The sequence below is a fragment of the Rhinolophus hipposideros genome, assembly GCF_964194185.1.
Source record: "Rhinolophus hipposideros genome assembly, chromosome: 1".
Classification (NCBI taxonomy): Eukaryota; Metazoa; Chordata; class Mammalia; order Chiroptera; family Rhinolophidae; genus Rhinolophus; species Rhinolophus hipposideros.
The window spans coordinates 109,302,224-109,325,407 of NC_138047.1; the positions used below are offsets into that span (position 1 = coordinate 109,302,224).

The 23,184-nt window shown below is 56.7% G+C and overlaps 1 protein-coding gene across 2 annotated transcripts in view; it reads right to left on the reverse strand.

The window, feature by feature from the left end:
* Window positions 1-418: 418 nt before the first annotated feature.
* The window catches only part of HTT (huntingtin), a 119,016-nt gene continuing 96,250 nt past the window's right edge, over window positions 419-23,184 (reverse strand). For both annotated transcript variants that reach the window (XM_081071428.1, XM_081071429.1), the window contains 18 exons: window positions 22,189-22,366; window positions 21,159-21,254; window positions 18,449-18,636; window positions 16,821-16,947; window positions 14,890-14,990; window positions 13,836-13,990; window positions 13,308-13,447; window positions 11,803-11,885; window positions 9,937-10,064; window positions 9,685-9,814; window positions 7,843-7,998; window positions 5,367-5,557; window positions 5,008-5,122; window positions 4,682-4,895; window positions 4,207-4,312; window positions 2,227-2,389; window positions 1,892-2,052; window positions 419-1,119 (listed from right to left, as the gene is read on the reverse strand). In XM_081071428.1, the coding sequence (XP_080927554.1) occupies window positions 906-1,119; window positions 1,892-2,052; window positions 2,227-2,389; window positions 4,207-4,312; window positions 4,682-4,895; window positions 5,008-5,122; window positions 5,367-5,557; window positions 7,843-7,998; window positions 9,685-9,814; window positions 9,937-10,064; window positions 11,803-11,885; window positions 13,308-13,447; window positions 13,836-13,990; window positions 14,890-14,990; window positions 16,821-16,947; window positions 18,449-18,636; window positions 21,159-21,254; window positions 22,189-22,366 (2,646 nt within the window). In that variant the 3' untranslated portion in view covers window positions 419-905. The remainder of the gene's footprint in view (window positions 1,120-1,891; window positions 2,053-2,226; window positions 2,390-4,206; window positions 4,313-4,681; window positions 4,896-5,007; window positions 5,123-5,366; window positions 5,558-7,842; window positions 7,999-9,684; window positions 9,815-9,936; window positions 10,065-11,802; window positions 11,886-13,307; window positions 13,448-13,835; window positions 13,991-14,889; window positions 14,991-16,820; window positions 16,948-18,448; window positions 18,637-21,158; window positions 21,255-22,188; window positions 22,367-23,184) is intronic.

The following is a 23,184-nucleotide window of genomic DNA, read 5'->3' on the forward strand; positions in this document are numbered from 1 at the left end:
CCAGAGCCAGCTCGAGATGGGAGCCGGAGGACACCAAGGCGGTGGCTCTGGGTTCGACAGAGGCTGCTGGCCGGGCCCACTAAGTGCCAGCAAGGCCGCCCCTCACTGCTGGCCCCTCAGGAAGAGGTTGCTGCGGGCAGAGGGGCCCCTGGACACAGTACAGCCGAGTGGGCACTTTGTCAGTCCTTCGAGGGGCTGGACAGAGAATTCCTGCTACAAAGATCTGAAATCGACACTTCTCTACGTTCTAATGGGTGTGAATGCATGAAAAAGACTGGCGCATGCCTGAAATGTGTCAGCGTGTTAAGGAGGAATTAGGTGTTAGGTGAGAGGGGCTGCTGGACTCGGGAGAGGGACAGGCTGTCGGCTCCCACGGAGGCTGTGGCATGCAGCACACACTTTACACGGGCGTAGCGAGTACCTTAAAATTAATCTCTTTACTGATACAATTCAATTTGAAATCCTGAGAAGAAAACAGACAAAGGGAAGTATGGCGCAGGGTGTGCTCCCGGCTGGCCCGCCCGGCACACAGCGCCAGGAGCAGGACCGCCACCCATGGCTTCCTGTACCGCGCGGCAGGACACGGCAAGGCTCGCAAAGCCTGACAGCATCACCTCTGCCTGACACAGCAGGGGGGCTGACGGCCAACCTGCAAGAGCAGAGGACGCGTGTACCCTGGTGACGAGGACCAGGCCAGACGTTAGGGAAAAGAGGGACAGCGGGCTAACTGGCAGGTAACACTAGTTACAGCAGAAGGGCCAGCATCACAGCTGTCCATGCTTCCTGGAAGGACTCAGGCTCACCCCCACGTTACCGCATACACGCCCTGCGCGCAGCCCCACGGCGCCAGCGACAGCGCGTCTGCCTGCAGAGACGGGCGCCACCTGCGGCTGCCCATGCGATGCTCAGCACGCCGCAACCTTGTGGACGTTCTGTAAACAAGCCAGCAGTCGGTGGTACGGGGTTCCCGGGGCTGCGACCACCTCAAACACAGACTGGAAGGCCCGGCGGTCCAGCTCCTCCTCTATCTGGTGCCGGTAGAAGTCCGTGGCCACCAGGCAGAAGAGGTGAATGTCCACTTGTTCCAGCTTGCCCATCCTGCTGATGACGTGGGGAAGGCTGGCAGCGGAGTTAAGGAGCAAGGCTGCAAGTGAGCGGAGAACCGCCTCCCCGTCCTCACCTGACACATGGCTACAATCGGGCCCAGGATGTCACAGCAGCCGCCCGGAGCAGGCGGCAGAGCCGGGCTGCCCAGCAGCAGCTGCCTGCCAGGGCGGCTCCTGAAGCCGAGTCCGCAATGGCTCCCAGGACGCTGCCCCTCTCTGGCTGGAGGGCACTCCTCATAGCACTTACCTGGCGCGGCTCCCTGAGAGGCGCTGGTGGCTGCTGCTCCTCTGAGCTCTGCTCCTGCGAGTGAGGGCAGAGCCATGGCCGCCCTCCCCGGGCCTCCCAGGCACGCTGGGTGAGGCCTGCTGTCAGCACCAGGACGGCCGTCTGCTCAGAGGCTCTGTGGTCTGTCTTGGGGGGAGGCTGCCAAAAGGGGGTGGGACTTGGATCTTCATTGAGCCTTTACCCAAGGGGATGATACAGGGCACACTGACAGAGGCTAATGAGAAGCAGCATTGGTGACAGACCCAGATGCACAGAACCCGTGAGTGTGCAGGGACCTCGGCCCTCCTGGTTGGAGGTGAACATGCTGTTTTGTTCCCTTGTCAATAGTTCATTCTCTTGGGGCTTAAAGTAAATGTCACCTTGACATCTGGGGTTTTACAGAGGTCAAGTTTAAAAACACACACAGAACATCTGCCCAGACATTGACAGAGGAGCACACGGTGGCTGGTGGTGAGCAGGGTTGCTCCACCCGCCCCGCCAGGACCCCGGGGAAGGATACATGGCGGAGACCCATGGGCTGGTGGATGCACTGACGAAGAAGCAGGAGAGGCTCCACACGGCCATGGCAACCGGCGTCCTCTGCGTGAAGTTGGACAGGGACAGCATGACCCAGTCCCGGACCATGGACGACTGCCCCGTGCTGTGCAAAGTCTGGAAAACCTGAGAAGAGGAGCCCGGAGCATCAGGGGCACAGGCAGCCCGGGGAGAGGGAAACACAGCTGTTCAAAGGGGAGGAGGCGGGCCCACGGCAAGGCCACTGGGAGAGGCACAGCCCAGGAGTCGGGAGTCAGGCAGCCCCCCCAGGCACGTCCCCGCCCCACCCCACCCCCACACCTTATACACCACGGTGGCCATGAACTGTGGGTAGGGCTGCTGGTTGGACAGAAACTCTCCAATGACTTTGTTCATGACGTCCTGGGGTGGGAAGAAGTCGTCTAGAAACTGAGGCAGGATCCGTGCCACCACTCGGGCCTCACAGGGAAACCCCTTCCTGATCCTAAAAGGAGGGTCACACTCAGAGCCCCGCCTGCCCCTTATAGCCCTCACCACCCCACCCAGGACCTTCGGGGCCTTTCCAGGGGGATCATGAGCTGGGCTCCTAAAACATTAACTGGGGGACCAAACGTCAACCCTCGGGGCGGCCGGTGGCTCAGGTGGCTGGAGCGCGGTGTTCGTAACACCAAGGTTGCCCCTTCGATTCCCACATGGGCCAGCAAGCTGCGCCCTCCACAATTGGATTGAAAACAGACTTGACTTAGAGCTGACGGGTCCTGGAAAAACACTGTTCCCCAATATTCCCCAATCGGAAAAAAAAATGGCAACCCTTTCCTGTTGACCTCAACAGTGACTGCAGAGAGGCACAGGCTTGGGGCTCCCCAACCCATGGGGGGGCCAATGATACCCCCAAAAAAGACCCCAAAAGGGGTCTTACGGTCGTGTACAGTATTAAGCAGAAATGGTTTGGGTGGTGACACTACGCATTTAAAAATGCGCAGTGAAAATACCATCCCTGTGACATTCTTCTCTTCTCCAAGCCCAAGAGCTCGGCACACGGCCTTTTCACCGCCACGTCCTGCCGCTGGAGCACAGCTGCCAGCGAGGACTTTTCCCTCTGCTCTACCCTGGACGTGGGAGTCCCTGCTGGCTCCTCCCTAACGGACCCCACAGTGTGCACGAGCAGCATCCTGAGTGCTGGCAGACAGCCCCCAGGCCACTACCCTGGCAGTGCACACAGGCTGTCTGTAACTGAAAAGCACGGGAAGTGACACAGAAACCAGGCCTATTCCCCCTCCCAGGTGTGGCCAGATGTAGCCACCTGCAGATGCCAGCACCCAGATCCGACAGTGTCCTTCCACCACAAAGCCCAGTGTCCATCTATTGTTTGCAGAGCAATCAAGCTGAATGCCTGTACCGCAGCTGCTCAAGTTTGCCTTTGTAACATGAGCCCTGGGATGGAAGCCTCAGGGAGGGAGGGACCCGAGTGTGCTCCTTGCCCACCACCTGGCTGGCTGGTGGACGACTGTGGAGCAGAGGAAGCCCGACTGTAAACATTTGTTTAAATTTCAATGCAGAAACAGCCCATCTGCTCAGCTTCCAGAAGCTTCCAGCACACTTCATCTGGCCAGAGTGCACAGAGGGGCTTGCTCAGGGTGCTCTCGTGAAAATCCAAATGCCCCACTGCCCCCACACGAGCTGACAGGAGATGACGGCCGAGCAGTGCAGAACTGACCTCCCCGAGGCCACGCACCATGTCGGCTGCACTGAGGCCTGAGCGAAACTCGGGGCCTGTCCTACAGAAGATGACCGAGGAGGCCCCTGGCCCATTGTCCAGATGGTCAGGCTGAGCCGACTCTGGCAACCGGCTCACACAGTGGGGAGGTGGGGTTAATGTCAACTCTGAGATGCCAGTGAGCTGTTTAAACCTTCACCGGGTCTACCGAACGCTTCCTGAAGCTGCTCTGCTGCTGTGCTGGCCCCTGGCCACGGTGGGCAGCCATGTGACCGGGGGCTCCTTTCCCCACAGGCAGCAGCGCCTGACGTTCTTGTCACTGCCCAGGGCTCCATGGCCAGTTCTCACACGTCTCATTCACGTGCCCCTCCCGATACCCACACCACCTTCAGGAGAGATGGGCGAGCACTGGGATGGCCTCGGAGCCGGTCCCCTCGAAACTCCTGGGGGCTGCGGCCCAAAGACGGCCCTGTCCCCAGAGCCCTGAGCAGGAAGCCCCGGGACCGCAGTGCAGGTGGAGGAGAGCGGATGTGCGTGAAGGCCGCTGCAGGCAGCTCAGGACAAAGGCAAGCTTCACCTCTTACCTGTCAAAAAGAACAGACACCCGCTCCATGGCCACAATCACGGACTCACTGTCGGGAGCAGCTGGGCTAGGGTCGGAGGTTCTGCCTGGGCTGACTTTCTCCTTTCCTGAAACGAGTCGTTCAGAACTATCATTTTGTAGGACTGGACAGGCTTTGCAGACAGTGCCCTGAGCTCACACGGGAGTTCAATGAACCCTAGACATGCCCTGAAGCCATGTGTGTGAGCCCCTGGCAGCCTAGGGCCCAGCCCAGCCAGCTGAACAGGTGGCAGTGCTCAGTCTGCAGACCTGCTCCCCAGGTGTGGTTCCAACACCAGCATAGTGATGTGGCTGGAGCTGGTCACCTTCTCCAGCTCTAGAATCTCCTGGAGAATGAGAGGGGACCTGTGGTCTGCGTCCCGAGAAGTGACAGGAGACTCGAACGGTCTGGAGCTCAGACCCTGCGGGCCTGGGCCAGCCCTGGCGCCACTGCTCACCTGTATACATGCAGGTGAGCATTAGGCCCAGGGCCGCCATGGCCCGGTGTGGGCTGTGCACGTTCACTCTGTCCACACTCAGCTTGACCAGGGACTCTGTGTCCAGTCGGGAGAGCTGCTCGGACAGCAGAAGGCGCTCCAGGCCCCTCAGGACGCAGTGGTAAATGATGGACGGAGTGGACTCCTCAGCCCCAGACAGCATGACCCCGCACATCTGGAGAGAAGGAAGCTGTCTAAGTCACAGCAGCCTCTTGCCGCTCACGCTTCCTCCCCAGATCACCACCCAGTGGTGCCGTCACGTTCCGGGGAGGATGCCGGCCGCTCACCTGAATCACCGATGCGGAGAAGTCAGGCCCCACATCCAGAGGGTAGTTCTCGATCAGGTAGAAGGCGGTAGCACACGTCACCAACACGTGCTGTTGGTTATGAACGTTCACGCAGCTGCAAACACCAGACGACAACCACGCTGAGCCACACACAGCAGGCTGCTCCCGTCCGACGCTGTGTGATGTCCTTGCGTCCCAGCGACCTCAGCCACCGTCCCCATGAGCAGGGTGCCTGCTCAGGTTCCCACTGACCCCTGCCTGTGATCTGGCCAGGGTCTGACGTAGCTGGGACACGTGCACCCTCACTCTTCCCAGGCCCCTCTAAAGCCCCGCCCCTGGCTGTGGCCAGCACCACTCACTGGGCGATGCCCTTGAGGTTGGACAGGAGATAGTCGCTGACGACCGGAATGAGCTGCTTTGCGGTGTCGTCCAGGAGGTCACACTCCAGCACGTAGAGGACGCCGTGCAGGGCCCCAATCTTGCTGGGCAGGTGGCTGCTCCTGAGGGTGCTCTCCAGCAGCCGGCTGACCGGTTCTGCCACGGCCTTGTCCTAGAGCACAGGCACAAGCAGAGGCAGGCCTACAGTGACAGGGCAGGCCAAGGACGGCAGAGCTCATGCTACGTGAGAGACGCACAGCAGGCCTGGCTGTGCTGGGAGACGCCTGCGTGAGAGCTGGCCCTGGGCTGGCGTCGCGAGCGTCCTCAGCACCCCGGCTGACAAGAGCGGCTCCCTGTGCCTCTCCTGTGTGCTGACACCCCTCTCCTCCTGGGGGTCTGGAGTTTGGGACATGCCCGCCAGAGGGGCCTGTGTGACCAGCCCCCCAATGAAGGCCCTGGCTCGGAGTCTCTGAGGAGCCTCCCTTGTGGACAGCACTCCACACGTGTCGTCACGAGCTGCTGGGGGACTTGAGCGCGTCCTGTGCGACCCTGGGAGAGGGTTCTGGAAGTTGAGGCTGGTTTCCTCTGGATTTCGCCCCGCGTGCCTTCTCCCTTCACTGACTGGCGTTTGTATCATAACTCTTAGCCGTGAGAATAGCTGAGGCCTGTGAGTCCTCCTAGCAAACACCCAGGTGGTCTTCGTGACCCTGACCATCGTCTACGCAAAATGCTGTCCACTTCACTTAGCATCCTTAACTCGAGGTGAGCAGGAACCTAAACACTGAGAAGCCCTTCAGAGAAAGTACAGTGCAGAACTGGGGGCAACCATTCAGACCATCCCGCCCAGCGAAACGAGACCCCTGCTGGCTGAGAAATTGTCTCGTTCCGCGAAAGCAACAAGAGGCACGCAGACCACGTGGGCCTCACGGGGGCTGTGTCCCTGTAGTCACTGCTGAGGGGTGACATTCTTTGCTCAGAGCTTCCCTGCTCTCCGCCTCTCTCACATCCACAGGCTGCAGACACCTTCCTGGGGCCACTCCCACCCGTACCTCCTGTCCCCCGCTCTGAAAACACCAGTAGGGCCACAGTGAGGGGGCAGACCTCACAACACTGGGCATGTGTCTCGGGAAGAAAAGACAGCCGGGGCCCTGCCCCCTGCATCAGGGCACACAGGCGACACTCACAAAAGACCGTCCTAGGGACAGTGCCCGGACACGTCAGGACCGGGGAGTCCAAATGCATCATCTTGCCTGAAGTACTGCTTAACAAAGGACTGTGACTCTGATTTCCTAGAACACAGCGTTTGCCTGGGGGTGTGGGCCTGGCACACACACACAGTGACGATGGGAGTGAAGCCAGCAGCTCAAACTCCCCACAAAGACAGAAAGACCCCCCAGTCTAGCTGCTTCTTCACGATCTCTCCACACCCACAGGGCGCCTGCTTTAAAGAGCTCACGGGAGGAGAGCCCGTGCACTCAGTGCTTCTGTTCCCTGGATGGTGGCACCAGGGCTGGAGGCCAACCAGGACAGGAGAGCACAGGGGGGGAAGGGACGAGAGTCAGGGCTCGGGTCACACCCCCTCGCCCCGTCCTGTGTGACCTGGAGCACGTTGGCTCACACCCTGGCCACGTGTGGCCTCCGGGGGAAGATGGGAACAGCGCTCCCTGCCCATCAGACTGTGGAGGGGGCCATGTAGGGTGCGGGAGGGAGAACCCCACAAATGCAATGGCACGTGGTTACTGTCACCGTTAGGACAGACAGAACCGAGGATAGAACGTGGCGGGAGACAGGGCAGGCATTGCCACACCATTCACCAATGGTCCCAAACGTGCAGCCAAGGGCAGCCGGTCGTGTCTGCTGAGCGAATGAGTCTCCGCTGCCACCATAAGGATGGGCTCCAGTTACTGGCTAGCGTGACACGCCGGGAGCAAGGCCAGCGCTGGGCAGGGTGGTGTCCAGTGCTGCTCTCCAGCATGCTCTAGCACACAGTGGGGAAGGTCTACTCAGCAGACAACTGCGCAGTGACGTCCCCAAGCAGGGGCAGGGCTGGCTGAGTTCTGACCAACTAGATGCACAGTAAGGGAGAACTGCAAAGAAGGCCCCGCCTGCCCTTACGATACCCCCTCTTTGGGGGTAGAAACAGGGCTACTGTGAGAGCAGTCCCCAGGAGGGAGCCCTGCTGACGGAAGCACATCAGGGAAAAGGGAGTGGGGGCACTGCGGGCGATGTGGAGACGTCAGCCACGTTCCCACTAGCCGCACAGCTGAGCTCCTAGGGCACAAGCCACAGTGACAGCCTAACGAACACGGGTCCAGGGGCCCCACACCGGGCTTGCCCACCACAGCACTCTTCACACCAGTGTCCCGTGGAGAAGCACAGATGGGAACTGAGCTCTCCAACATCTCACAGGATGACAAGGCTGACGTGGCCCCCACATTCGGCCCCACCCCCACTTACCATTCCGAGGACGGCGGCCGCCTTACAGGTGGCGGGCACCAGGTATTGCAGCAGAATCTCGTCTTCTGAGGGATGCACCCTCCGCAACTCGGTCAGCGTCAGATACATCATCTCAAACTGGCTGCGTTCGGTGAACAAGTCGGAGACCACGAGAAGCTGGAGACAGACATTCAGACAGAAGGGGAGAGGCCCGCAATCAGGAAAGTAAGCAATGCAGTTCGAAAAGCACGTTCTCACAACCAACGGACAATAAAGGACGGATTCCCACAAGCCCTGACTGGGAAAAGCAATCGGCAAACACCTGGAGACCTAAAATACAATAGACACGAATGTGAGGACCAGCTGGTCAGCGACAGCTTCTTCCAGACGCCTCTGCACACACAAGCTGCAGACCAGGGTGCACTGGGTCCTATCACGAGCGGGGTGGGAATGCGCACCCACACCCCATGTCACCACAGACAAGCCCACATCTGCTCTGTTACAAAACCCCAGGCCCTTCTCACAGTGTAGGGGGCCAGGTTCTCAAACGCCCCGGGACAGAGAAGTTGTTTCACAAATAAATACTTAGCCAACGATTTTTTGTCTTCCCAAAATGTTTAGTTCTCTAGTGCTGTTCTTCATATTCCAACTAAAAATGAACGTGAGTGAGGTGAGATGGCCCTTGTTCTCTGGAAGCCTGTGGGAAAGTGGGGTTGGTCCTTCTCAGAGGCCACAGGCGAACCCCACAAGTTGTCTGAGTCAGCAGTGCTTACACATGGGAAACCTGGAGTTCAGAGTCAAAACTTTCCATAATCAAAGTAAGACCTTACTCGCCTTTTCATTCCTGTTCTCTTCCAGCTGTGTGCTATTTTCTAGAATTTACCTGAGAGTAAGAGCAGAGCAGGTCTGGGAATCCACTGTTCTCTAATAAGCCAGGCATTAAAGAGATTCACAAAAGTATAAAATAAAGCTCTTCTCACCAATTTGAAAAATTATTTTAAAATAAAAAATGATCAGTTATTTTAAACAGACTAATAAGTTATTTTTTCAAACGTAAGACCTTTATTAATGGTGCTTACAGTTTGACATTTTTGAAAAATCAAGTGTAAACTTTTATTACAAAGAAAAAATGAAGTTCTTAAAAATCTCAACTTGACCAGACATAAAACAATTTAAAAAAATTTAAAGGTGCACTGAGAAAAACCAGGCTTAAAAAAATATACACATTTGTCATTACTAAAAAGACGTTTGTAGGTAAAAATAATAAAAACCCCATGCTACACAGAAAATGCAGAGGTTCTGGTTCTCTGCTCAACGGGCAGAGAGCCAAGTGCTAAAAGGTCTCAGCTCCAACGTTTTGCCCATTTCTTCCTGCTGGAATTCCTACTTGTTTCTTCCTGGTGGACATTATCTGGGAGATGGTAGAGACGGTGAGCAGGATGCAGCAAGCAGCTATTTTTAAAACTTCTCAGATTTCATTCCTAATACTGTAAATACCGACAGATATAAGCCACAGAAACAAACACTCTTTGGCCCCCACTAATTTGAAGGATGGAAGTGAACTGTGAGACCAACAGTTTGAGAATGACAGCTCCAAACCGTGCTTCTCCAAGGGGGTCCGTGGGACTGTGTCACAAGCCCTCCAGGAGATACACGTGGACAAAGGAGGCCTTAAACTCGGACAGCAGCATGACATTCTCCCACACTGCCACCGGCTTGAGAAATACAGTTCGTCATGCTGTGGCTCTGAGAGTTCCTGCATAGGTTCCCAGAGACAGTGAAGTGGTGCACGCGTGTGCGTGCGCACGCACGTACTCATAGAAGCGATGTGCACACAGGGGCGGGGGTGGGGGGCAAACTTACAGATCGAACCACCTCGCTGATCAGGATGACGGGGGTCCTTCGGGCCGAGCTGGACGGCAGGACCCAGCGACTGTACAGTTCAAGCAAGAACTGCGAACAGGAGTGGATGTCGACGCCAGCCCGGTGTTTCCTGCAGGGCACGGGAGCCGGGTCATTTCCCCGCACAGAACACAGAAGCTCACCTAGCAGGCACCCCAACAAATCAAATGATTAATAAACTTCAAATAGCGTTAAACTAAGGGCGATGCGAACCTGGAGTTGACCGGAGACGTGGGCGGTGACGACGGTGCGGGGACTTCGGCCTCGTCGTCCTCCTCGCTCCATTCCTCCTCGCGCAGGGGTGTGATGTTGTTCCCCAGCCACACCGAGTGGATGGACACCTAAGAGACACAGGCCACTAGGGTCAGCGCTCGACCAGGCGGCAGGTCCCGGAAGCAAGCGCCGCGGCCCAGGGCCTCTGAACCGAGCAGCCCCAGTAGGCCCAGGCGGAGCGCCCCAGACCAGGGGTGATGGGCTAGTGGTTTGGAAAGCTCTGCCTCCAGGACCAAAGACCCGGAGCGAGGGGAGCAGCTGAGAACAGAGACAGAAAGAGCCTCCAAGAAAGGACATCTGAGAGGCTGGGGAACATGTGGCTGAGGTCCAGCAGAACCGGAACCAGGACACGGTTTCTTCCCAAACCAGTCCTGCCTCATGCGGGCCATTTGTGGTAAACCCCATTTTCTGACTTACTTGCTAAGAAAAGCACTCCTCCCAATGCAAAAGCAGTGCCGTGCTTATTCTGGAGCTGGTGGGCTAGGGGCACGGCAGTGTTGGAACAGGAGGTATCCCTGCGACACTCCCCCGCCCCAGCTCAAACACACCACCTGCCTCCCCACGGCCAGCTCACGAGAAGTCCTCCAGCCCTAGGCACGGTGCCGCACTGCCCGGTGACGGGACAAGTGGCCGCGGGCTACGCTGGCCCCAGAGCTGTTTCCCACAACCAATACACCAGCCCCAACGCCCACTCTGCATCAACAGCCATTTCTCCTTCCCGCCCACCACCTGCAGTGAGGCAGGGGGCCGCTGCCCCAGGCCTGCCAGAATGCAGATAACCCAGGGATCCCTAAAAGCATCTTCAGGATATCCCCTCACTTCCCATCCGACACCTTCTCCTAGACGCCAGCGGCAGCCAAGGGCAGAGGGGCTGGAGGCGACAAGCATCCCTGGCAGGGCAGGTGCCCCACATGACACTGGGTTCTCGGTGGTGGGTTATGGACACAGACGTTGAAGGAAGGACGCAGTTGGAGAAATGCCACTGAGCCCGCGGTCCCAGCTTTGTGCTCACAGCCTGCTCCTCAGACCCCTCTGCAGACATGACAGAATGCTTCCAACCGCTCGGACTAGTGGCGCGGGGGAGAAACGTCTCTGCCAAAGAGCGGACAGTGTGCCTGGGCTTCCCGATCACAGGAAGGCTGTGCAGGGGAAATGGGGCCCCGCTGCAAAGCCCGCTGTCCAGGGCGCACGGGGAACCACCAGACCAGTGTTTGCAAACCCTATTCTGACCAGTTTCTTCTGAAACACAAGCTAAAGAATGACGTCAGCCTAAGTGCTTTCTGGGCAGCCTGGCACCACCAAGTCCCTGTGCCCAGCATGCATGTGGCCTCCTAGCACCACCACCCACCATCACACGCACGCTGCCCCCACGTTTCTGAGGGGAAACTGAACACAGTTCAGTGACCCACCCAGGAAGCTGTGGGCCTAGCACCCAGTGCCGCCGGCCCTGTACCTCACTGGGCTGTGTGGCCGTGCTTCCTGAGCTGGCAGCTGGGATGCTGCGGCCGATCTGCGGCCAGCACAGCCAGGGCCCTTGCACGTGTTCACACCCCCGGGCCGCGGGACCCCGGCCTCTGTCCTTTCTCAGCTCAGCCCAGCTCAGCACGTTTACATACGTTTATACCACTGCGGACAGAAAATACCTTGAATCCTCCGTGGAATAATAATATCAGTGAAACAAAAGTAATCCTTCCTTTCAGGTAAGAAGTGGGTTCATCCTTTCTTGTGATCGTGTGAAGTGGCCCAAGTCTGGGGACAGGACAGAGCGAGGCAAGCGGAGGAGGTGCCTGCGAGGGCATCACTGACCTGGCCGAGCTTGTAGCTCATGTCCCCCAGTTCTCGCTCGGGGTTGATCTGCAGCAGCAGCTCGTCGTGGTTGATCAGGGCCCCTGTAGACAACGACAGTGCATCAGCCCCGCCCAAAGGCACCACCCAGCCAGGCAGGGGCGCAGCTCTGCGGAGCCGGGGGCCTCTCTGGCACTCTAGAGCCTGGTTAGCTGGCAGGGACACTGGGGCACTGCTGGACCATCACTTTTCTCCGGGACAAACCAACTTCTGACAGGAACCGGCTAAGCTGCAGAAGCTTACGGGTCAGCAGCTGCGGACAAGGCAACAGCCCAGAGCAGACAAGCCCTGGGGGCCCAGAGGACAATTCAGTGGACAGTCCCTCCTAGGAGCCTGCCGTGGTGCCCGGGCTACAGCGTTATGCCCACCAGGAACAGGGGGTAGGTTGATGCTCTCCCCACAAACCCCTTACCGCCCTCCATGCCCTCCACGCCTCAGAACGAATGGCCCCCTCACTTCCTTCCACTGGGCGTCACCTTCACACCAGCTGAAAAGCCCCTTAACCTTCGCCAGACATAGCGTCAGCCTCTCCCGAGAGGCTTCCCTGACACCCGGGGAGCACCTGCTCTCCTCGGAGCTCCGGGAGCGTCTGTCGGTACCTCTCCTGGCACTGGCTCTGCTCCTTCTGTGACACTAAGGATGCCACTTCTCATCTCTCCTATTGGCCATCAGCTCCTCGAGGGACCCACAGCCACTCAAGTTCACAGACTCAGCCTAACTCAGCCCCAGTAAATGCCTGGACGTGTGTAACGCACTGCATTTCCATACAGAACCTTTTCCAGGAGAAGCTTTCAAGATGCTTCAACTTGCAGGATCCAGTCACTCCTAAAAAACTGATGGAATCACAAAAACTCTAGGCTAAAATAGTGTCAACATAAAAATATGTGTGTTAAAGAAAAAAAACACCCAAACTCCCTTCTTTGAAGCCAGGGTGACAAAATCCAGGGCCAATTACACAGCAGACACGCCACTTGCAGGCCCAGATGGGACAGGTGCCCTGCCCAGCCCATGCACGGGGCCACGGATGAGGGTGGCGGTGTGTGTGTGGGGAGAAGGAGCTCAGCCCCAGGCCGCCCAGCCCTGAGAGCTACTGGGAAATGCAGTGTGCTTGCGGCGGGGACTTCTCACGAGGAGGGGACACTCACACTGTCCCCGTGAACTCTGCTGACTTTCTAATTTTCAGCTTTTACAGCCCCATGTAGGCCGAGGTCTCTCAGCCTGACGCCTCTTTTGCCTCCCAACGCCTGACTGATGAGAGACAGAGATCCCGTCCATTTCCAGGCTTTATTCCCTGAGGACTGTTGAACTCCCAGGTCCCAACTGAGACTCACACTTAAATTAGGACAGCATATTAAGTAAAGAGCCTCCAAATAAAACCACGATTCGGTCTGTCTGCCCAACCGGTGCTGTCACTGCGGCCACCATCTCAGTCTGGCCCAAGTGCAACGACCCCCTCCCACAGGTACCTGTAGTGGCCGGAGACAGAGAGGGGACAGGATCCCACGCTTGGTACAAGTGATGGGTGGCGATATTGTCTCTCCTTGAAACCATTGCTTGAATTTCCTGTTCTACAATTCCTCTGATCACGCTCAACTTCCTCCCAAACCTAAGATTCAGAACAAAGGGTAAATATTTGCTTCCTTCAAAATCTTAACAGTGAGAGACGCCAGAGCCACCCCTCCCCCAGCTTTGCCTAAAGGAAACAGGCACCTACAGTACCAAAGGACATCCCCTTTGTCGGCGATCCCTGCCCGGTGCCCTCGCACAGACATTCTGTTAGCTTGCTAATTCAGGTGACCCCTGTGGCGTCCTGTCTCCTTTTCTTGTCTCTGGTCACGACATCGCTTTTGGATTCGCACGTCTTATAGCCAGACAACACACACCGGGTTTTATGTTAATTTCAGCAACAAGGAAAAGGCCCGGATGCCGATGCTGGCTGCCCCGGATGGTAGAGGGCCCCCGCAACCCCCTATAGCTGCGCCCTGGGGACAGACCTGGTGTCCAAGGCCTTCAGTGGCTTGTTGCGGGGCTGCTGCTCCAAGCAGCTCACAGCTGGGTTGCCGGCCACAGGCACAGTCATCGCGCTCAGCACCAGGGAGGTGATGGCCTGTACGGCCAGAACATGGATCTGCGTCCTCTCCGTGTCTTCCTGCAAGGACAGCCCCGCGTCAGCACGCCAGGAGCAGCCGGCTGCCAGCAAGCACTGTGTCCCGCTCCCCGCCCCGCCAGCACACGGGCTCCGAGGCTGTGGCCCTGGGTGTCGGCGGGACAAGCCTTCCCGGCCAGGGGCTGCTCTGCCTGCCGACGCTCGCCACCACCCACCCACAGGTGACCCGAAACAAACCTGAGGGGCAAACGTCCACCTTTCAAAGCAACATCTCCATGGGCACAAACCTCCAACAGGAATCACTTTTTAAAACAATTCCCCATGAGTTTCCTGATAGGGCACCTGTTAGCCTCTACACGTGGATGTAAAGACAGTGAGGACAGTTTTGACGTCCATCTCATCTTTGAACCTGTCCCTCCGTAAGTCATACCACACCTTCTGCAGGAACAAGAACCTACGTACATGCCTTGGCTTTAGATCTCTAGGGGCTTTGCTTTCCCAGAACGTGGCTTTCATAAATATTATATCAATACAGTACACATTAACACGCCAAGAAGCCTGGGTGATGCTTTGCAAAACAGTCAGGAGAAATGAACACAGTACAACGCACGGCCTTTATAAAGCCCCTTTTCATTCTGATTCAACCTACACAGCGCACCTGCACACTGGGAAACAGAACTCAGAAATCTATTCAAGAAAGGGTACAATTTACTGACTCTCAGCATGCAAGACACTGTGACAAAATGCACTGCAGCCACTGGCCACCCAGGTAGGACCCCCCAAACCTTGGGGACATCTGTTCCTGCTCCGGCTACTCTTTTAAAACTAACGTGAGACAGAAAACACGAGGCTGCTGCCTCCTTGCCCCCACCACCAATTCACAAGCCGCCGTAACTGCCCACATGCCAGCCAAAGGGTGCGCGGGCGGGCACGAGGCTTACTTCCGGCGGGCTCTCCTCCTGCTCCATGACGAGGGGCTGGGTCACCAGGACACCAAGGAGGGTGGCCCATGTTTCTTCAAACTGGGTACGGCTGGTCCACCCTAAGAATGCAAATGTTACGTGAGACGGAGGGTCACCCAGTCCTCCAACTTCTCGCCGAGCTGTGACAGTTGGGCTGCATTGCTCTAACTGGCACAGGCCCTGCCCCAGGGCCACGTACAGCCGCCCCCCTAACCGTCACGACAGCTCTGTGACGCACAAACACTGCCAGCTCCAGCCCATCAGCAAGGACGCTGAGGCATGCACGTGGGAGACCACACGACAGAGAAGCAATACGAGCTAAGCAAGGGCGCCCGCTGGGGAGGCGCCCTCTCCACCCGTTTGGAGGTGCAGCAGTCTAATGGGCTTGGAGCCTCTTCGGCCCTGCGCACCAGAGGTCAGACTCCCCCAGTGTGTCGGCCGCTGGATGGTGCTCTGCACACACACAGCTCAGGTCCAATGTGCCGCTGTGCATGCTGGAGCGTGTGCAGTGCGGGGTCTGTCTCAACAAGAAAGTGACAGCAGTGGTATCTCCGGGCCTGTCTAGAAGAACAGACCCAAAAGAAGTGGACTGCAGCTCGGGGCACGCAGGTCCTGAGGGCACATTGGGACCTCAAGCACCAGGCCATGGGCTGCGCTCCGGCAGGCGGGTGACAGCTGTTTCTGAGGGCTGCTCTTGGCATCCTCACTCATGACCCCGGAGGTGCAAGTGGCTACGCCCCCTGATAAGGGCTACAAGTGACAGAATCCTTGCTAAGCTGGATGAAGAAAGAGTGACTGACTGATGAGGACATAGGCTAGATATACACAGACGGTGACAGACACATGTAACAATTTACACAGGGTTTTCGAAGCAAAGGATGAACCAAGGGAGAGTAAACAAGAACAAATGCAATCATGAGGACCAGACTGCCCGCCCAACGGTCCTGGGTCCCGTGGCCTGACTGACAAGCCACACACAGGATGGCTCAGTGAGGAAGACGCCCTGGGAGGCCAGGAGATGGGCTGGCAACAACCTCCAGAGAGACAGGAAGAGGACACGCTCTGGGGCAGCCGGCCTTCAACTGCGCTGATTGCATCTTGGATGGGGTGATGGGTCGTGCATTCGACTGAAGGGAAAGGTAGAGGCAGTAAGGGTGTCAGCCCGAATCCTCCGGGACCTAAGTGAGCACAAAGCCTGCATGGCCCAGGACAGGAGGGCACCACGGGACCCAGGCTGGGTCCAGCGCAGTCAGGGTGCCATGCCTGACACAGCAGACAAAACACTCCCGGGACACCGTAGCAGGGCACTACCATTCAGGGTCTACTGATCGCAACTCTCAGCGGGTGACACCTCCAGACATAAAACAGGAACAAAAAAGGCACTTCCCCTGTGCTGTAGAGAAGAGTCCTGACAGGAAAACTGCCACCGCCGTCACCTATAGGGGCACTGGGCACTGGTGCCTCTCTGAACTTCTGGTGACAGGCTGGGTCCTGCCCACATCACACAGGGACCCGTGCTGCCTCACCTGAAATCTGCCTCCTTCCCCCCTACCACGCTGGGTCCACTGTCCAACACACGAGCAGCGGCAGCAGGGATCACACAACGCAATGCCCAGGACAGGTGCCCAGTATGAAGACCAAATGTGGCGCTCACTGTCATTTGCCAGAGGACCGTACCCAACCTCAAACAAGCGTGATGTATGAGAATTTGGGGTTCAACTCACATACAAACTAGGATCGAATTTCCCACTGTGATAGCTCTGAACACACTGCCAAATGCATTTGTGTGAGTAGGTCACGCCCTGAATTTTTTAGGGAGAAAGATGAGAAGAGCCCACTTCTGGGGCGTGGGGTTTGCCCTAAGCTGACGTGTTTCACGGCCCCCGACTTGCAGGAGAAATGGCAGCTACCTAGTGTGTTGATGCGGTAGATGAACTCTTTGAAGACTTCCTTTTCCTGCAGGAACTCCACAGGGATCTCGGGGAACACTGTGCTGAAGTCCCCTCCTGGCTTGGGCGACCATCCAAGCTTCCAGACCTGAGGGGATGAAAAAGGAACCAAGTTGCACAGTCAAGGGAGGACACTGCGTCGCGAGGGCACCAGGAAAGGCCACTTCTCTAAGCGCAGCTCCCTCCCGAGCCCCAGCCTGCTGACCACACACAAGCCACCCTAACAGCAAGTATGCCCCTTTCCCAGGAAAATGGCTCCAACCACCTGGCTGAGCAGCTCCCTGCCCACCAGCGAGCCCGTCTGCTCCCACCTCGCCCCCACCATCCCCGCCAGGCTGCGCCTCCATGACAGGCAGACAGGAGGGAGCCGGCAGCTGTGCTGAGGCAGGCACCAAGAGCCCCCCGTTCCACGTATGTGAGCGCCACTAAATCCAGCTTTGTCGGTCAGTCAGGGGCCCTACAAGCTGGACCCGGACCCCCAGCCCATCCGACAGGCCTCTAAGGCGCGGCCCCACCCTCAGCTGCTGGGCATCTCTCTCTTCCCCATGGAACACACTTCCGAAGTTCCTCCCGTTCCTCCCCAGACCCCCACGCACGGCTGTCACCACCGCCTCCAGGGGGCTGCCCGGTGCAGGAAGGAGCCTTGCTGGAAGAGCTCATCTACAGGACAGCTCTGTGCTGACATGTTCCCCGGTCCGTCCCACACACCCTGACCTCTAGACTGCCTTCCGGCGCCATCGCCCTGTGCCCTCACAAGTGCAGTTGTCTCAAAACCTACAGTGACTCTGTTGCCACAGCTGAAACCAGCCCTCCAGTGACCACAGCCTCTCTTCCCGGAGCGCACCTTTGTTGGAAACGCCGCCAACTGCCTGCTCTGCAAAGCCGCCCGGCACAGCATGCCTGGGGCTCTCAGAAGGAGCCCTCCACATGAGTACTGTCACCCCACAGCACAGCCCTCTTTGTCCCCAGGTCTATCGAGCACCATTACTTTGCTACACGCACGGGGCCTGAGCCCCACTGGCGGATGCGAAGCCAGCGCCTGCCCTCTGGGTCCTGGCTGACCTTTCGCTCCTGCGCCAGGCCCTGGGCCAGCCCATCACCCTTGGTTACTGCGGCACACTCCCTAGGGGGAGCGCAGTCCAGCCTCCACCACCCACCCTGCTCACACTAACCTCCGTTGTCTGAAACGAGCCCTGAAACCGATTCTGAAGACAATTTCAAAAGGAAAGGAAAGGGGGTGGTGCCAAAGCACGTCAATGACCTCCAAAGGGGACTACTCAGAAAGGGAGACACTCCTGGAGGGGGCCATTTCTGTCACACCGTTAACCAAATTCACCTGTGCCTTCAGCATCACACCGGACACTAAGTGCCTACTAGAGGGAATATGGCCTTATTTCTTACGTGCTGCTTTGCCCCACAGAAAAGCCAGCATTTCTGCTAACTCCAGGTGTGTGTCATGCCCAAGGACACCAGGCAGGTAGCAGGACGACACGCAGCGCCCTGGCCACCTCAGGGTGGCATCTGAAGTCACGACCATGGTCACCTGGGAACCCCAGCCCTGGTCTCCACAAAGGATGGCTTAGACTCACCAGCGGGGGGACGCGCGTGTAGCTGTTGACGAGGGGCAGGCGGGCCAGGCTGACGACGATGTTCCTGAGCACGGACGTGAGAAACGCAGGCGTGCTGCTGTTCCTTCTGTGCCCCAAGGCCAGCACACTCGGCAGAGCCTCCACCATTTCCGCCACCATACCACAGGCTGCAGTGATATACTCAGGCCCTACGCAAAGAGCACAGTGGGGAGGGCGGTGCTGTGAAGCCACGCCCGACCATCCGCCTCTCCTCCTCCTCCCGCTGGGCCCAGCACACCCCACAACCAGTCGTTCCGTCCAGGACGGAGGCGCCCCCAGACTTCTAGCTGCTCACTGAAGGCCTACAGACTTACCTGCTCTTATCTGTCTACACACTCAGCCGACTCCATGTGGGCCTGGACTGCTGTGATCATCGTGAACCCGGTCTGCCACCAGGCGTCCCAGCCCTCCCACCCTCCCTGCAGCTGGCTTTCTCTGGTTCTCCCAGAACCTGGAGCTCGCCCCTACACTGGCATGCGAAAAGTCATGGTGTGATCCCCGGTTCACCATTTCCCACAATCGGGGTTCTCAGAGTGGTGGGTGTCCCAGCCTAGAACTCTGGAGGCGGGAGAAAACCCCACCCTTAGCTGAGAACCCAGCACTCAGACAGCAAGGGCTGCTTCTGACTCGCTTTGAGTCTGGCATCGAGTATGTGCCCCAAATCACCTGGTGACAAATGTTTAGGACTGTGGCCATGGTCCGTGAGATTCAACAGGCCAGGCGACCTCCTCTTACGCAGAGGACTCTTACTGCGTGCAAGGAGTCAGACCCTAAGCTGAGAGAAACGAGGCTGACTTCAGTAAAACTGACGGGGCAGTCTTTCGGAGGTATCATCCTGGGGGTGAGACAAAAAGCAGGCCTCTTCCTCTGGCCAAGGAACAGTAAGTGGCCTGAGCAGGGTCATGGAGCGTGAGCACGACAGCGTTGACCCAAAGGAAGTACGCTCTAGCCAGCGGCCTGCCTGCTCCGACTCAACCCTTGACACACTTGAAGTCCTTTCAAATCACACCTACAGTTAGGGCGCCACGGGCCGAGCACCTGTAGCAGCAGGGCACTTGGTCTGGGTGCTTTACGAGGATTAATTTACTCCGCCTTGTACTCTGGGAGGCTCTGGAAGGTCAGCATCACTCTTAGCCTCATGGAAGCACAAGGCAACTAACTGGCCCAGGCCACTCAGTGAGAGAGGGGCCAAGCAGGGAAGTGAGTGTTTGCACATTCCCTCAGGTGTCAATGAGAAGTCCTGAAGTCCCCCACAAAGGGCTGACAGAACCAGTTTTAGGATGAACACTCGGAGAAGAGCCTGGCTGTGTCATGAAACACCACTGCTTCTGGATGGCTGTGCAATTACAAAGCCTTGAGTAGGTAACCATGAATACAAATGACAGGAAGACTCCATCTTCCTGTAATTAATTACATTAATTACCTGGGACTGCACAAAAACTGGCAAAAAAAGAAAAATAAAAGAAAAAAGATACAAGGCATTCATGGACTTGCTATGAAAAAGGTGTGTTTAAACCAGCAGAGCACGGATAAGACACCGGTGTTCCAAATAAAAGCCGCCATGCGGGGCATCTCCTCCCCTTTTTTGTGGGATGGGCTGCAGGCTGGCATTCCAGCCAAACCCTTGGTGAAGACCAGGAAAGACCCCGGAGCCTAGAAACCCAGATGACAAAAAGTCACTCAGCTGAACAGCTTTCCTCTCACCCTCCCTCACCTCCATGTGCAGGGTAAAACACCTGAATTGGGAAAAAGTAAGTGAAAGACTGAGATCTCTGCCTAAATCTGGAATAGGCAGGTTTAAATAAATGGGATGTGGACTTTTTGTTTCTGTCGGAAGAGCAAGAATTTTCATTTAAAAATCCACCCAAGTGGGCAAACGGATGGCTCAGTTGGTTGGAGCGGGAGCTCTGAACAACAGGGTTGCCAGTTCGACTCCCACAGGGGCCAGTGAGCTGCGCCCTCCACAACTAGACTGAAGACAACGAGCTGCCACTGAGCTTCTGGAGGGGCGGCTGGATGGCTCAGTTGGTTAGAGCGCAAGCTCTCAAAGGCAGGGTTGCCAGTTCGACTCCCACAGGGGCCAGTGAGCTACGCCCTCGACAACTAGATTGAGGGACGACGGCTTGGAGCTGGTGGGCCCTGGAGAAACATACTGTTCCCCTATATTCCCAAATGAAAAGAAAAAAAAAATTCCACCAAAGCAAATGGCTAAAATAGACATTCAGGTTATCTAATGTTCAGGTGGGTATTTCCCCTAACTGCAAGTTCTCTAGTATTTCTAGTAGTTTGTAGTAGTTTGCTCATTCATTACTAAACAAACATTAGCCTATTACTTATAATAGTGAGAATACAGAAGGCCGCATAAGCCCCCAGGAGCCAGTCTGAGGTGAGAGACGCACGAAGCCTCTGAGTGCAAGATGGGGGACAGCAGGGCCTCCCCAGGACCGTGATGCCTGCTGAGCTTGGAAGGTCAGCTGAAGCGAGTCACCAAGGGGGCAGATGTGCAGGAGGAGGAGAGCAGACACAGGGCAGTGTCCCCAGTTGCCCCCAGTTTAGGGACGAGCTACAAGACGGCTTTCCAGGGTCCACATTTACCACTTTAAATGTCTTCTGTGGATGAATATCAAACACCCAAAAACACAGGTAAGAAATCAGGGGTCTTGAGACTTACTCTGCATGTGTGAGTGTATTCCATCTTCTCTAGCAACCTTTGGGGTGTCCGTCTGTCTTTCTGGACTGAGAAGCTGGTCCCCGGGCTGCACCACAACTAAAATCATAACACAGATAGAAGAATTTCTGAACAATCTTCCCATTCCTTTTTATTCAACTGTCCACATTTATGCAGCCTCATAACATTCAAGTGACAAGCTGTGTCAAACGAGGTACAGCCATCATAGAGCCAATTTTAGACAGCTAGGCAGTACCAGGCTTCGGCATGGGTCTGGGTCGCCGTGAAATGCACGAGAAGCTGGGCTCCTACGTTCAGACTGCCAAGCCCTCCCACTGTCTGCTGTCGCCACCTCCATCCCTGAAGGGTTTTATCAGACGGGCCAGGATTCACTGCTGCTAAAAGCGTCCCACAACCCCCAACTGGTCTGGCTTTGAAATATTACTCCCTGGATCTTCGCTTCAAGTTGACTACAAATGTACAGATGAAAACAATTTAACAATGAAACTTCAAAACACCACTCTATAATGTTCATTTAGAAACACAAAACTTCAAAACACCCTCTAACATGTAAACTATAATGTCCAATTTTTGAAAAATTTTGGCTAATGACCCTTGTTGAGGACACAGTCCCTTGAAAAGAATTTTTACAATATGTTAGTATTACAATACAGTATAGAAACAAGCATTTTGACTGTAACAGAAATCAAGTCATCTTTGAATGTAATCTTATTAATCTTACAATCATTTAGGACTAAAGGCATGAAACTGTCAACTAGGACCAAAGACCAAAGAGACATAAAATGAAGAGTATTTTTTTATGAAAGCTGGAACTTCAAAAATCTAAAGATGACCAGAAAAGCCAATTCAGGTTACATCCTAGCGTGGACTCCGAGACCCTGAGGTTAAGGCAAAGCCCCTATCTTATCCACCTCTTCACCCCAATGCCTCACGTGGCCCCAGGCAGACAGTTGGCACAAAGCAAATGTCTGTGACTAAATCGAAACAGCTGACTACTGGGTCAGGGACTCACTGGCCTCCAGGATGAAGCGGACGCAGTGGATGAGGGAGCAGGTGTGAGTGGCCATCTCGGGGGAAGACAGTGTGCTCCAGAGGCCGGGCAGCTGCAGAGCTAGGCAGCAGCAGTCCAGACCCGCCTGGAGGTCCAGACTCAGCGGGACCCGCTCATGGATCAAATGCCACGCCAGCGCCTGGAGGGGAGGGAGGGCTGCGTTAAAGAGGCTCAGACCCACGCTCCCTCCTATCGTACACGCGTGTGCTATCAGGGAAGCAGACAACACCCGCTGGCAAGGAACCGTTGTCGGAGGCTCGAAAGGCCGGCAGGCGCCAATGACCCTGCCCATCCTGAGGAACAGGCCACTGCCACTCCTTTCCGTTCACTCCTGACCACTGCTCCCCACAGTGCGTGGGGCTCCCCGTCTGCCAGACCGCCCACCCTGATCTGGCCACCCCTTTCCCTCGGCTCTGTGGGCGCCGTACTCCAGGCCAGGCTCTTCCTCGGGGCCCCTAAGTGCTGGCCATGCCTCTGTCATGGTCACAGAGGATGAATGGAGAGCATGAGTTCAAAGGCCACAGAGGCTCGGTCCCAGCTGGGTGACCTGGGCAAGAACTCTCAGGGCCAGCTCTCCTCCCTCGTCTGTGGGACAGGAGTTAACAGCCCATCTCAGGGAGATGTGAGACCTGAATAAGGTGACACAACAGGCAGTGTCTCATCCTGCATACAGTGGGCACGTGACCGAGTGGGCAGCGGTCACTCTTACTGAAACAGTGCTGCTTGCCAGCCTCCCCACTACCCTGAGGACGGAAGCACAGCCACGGGACTCGGCCTGGCTCCAAGTAAACGCTGCTTCGTAGTCTCAAGAACCACCACACGCACGTCTCCCAACAGCTTGCTCTGTGCCGAGAGCTGGCTGGTGCCACCAGGGCTGGGTCAGCCCTGTCCCCCCGCAGGCCAGACAACACAGCTCTGGCTCTAGGCTCCAAAGATGCAGGACACACTCTATTTTCC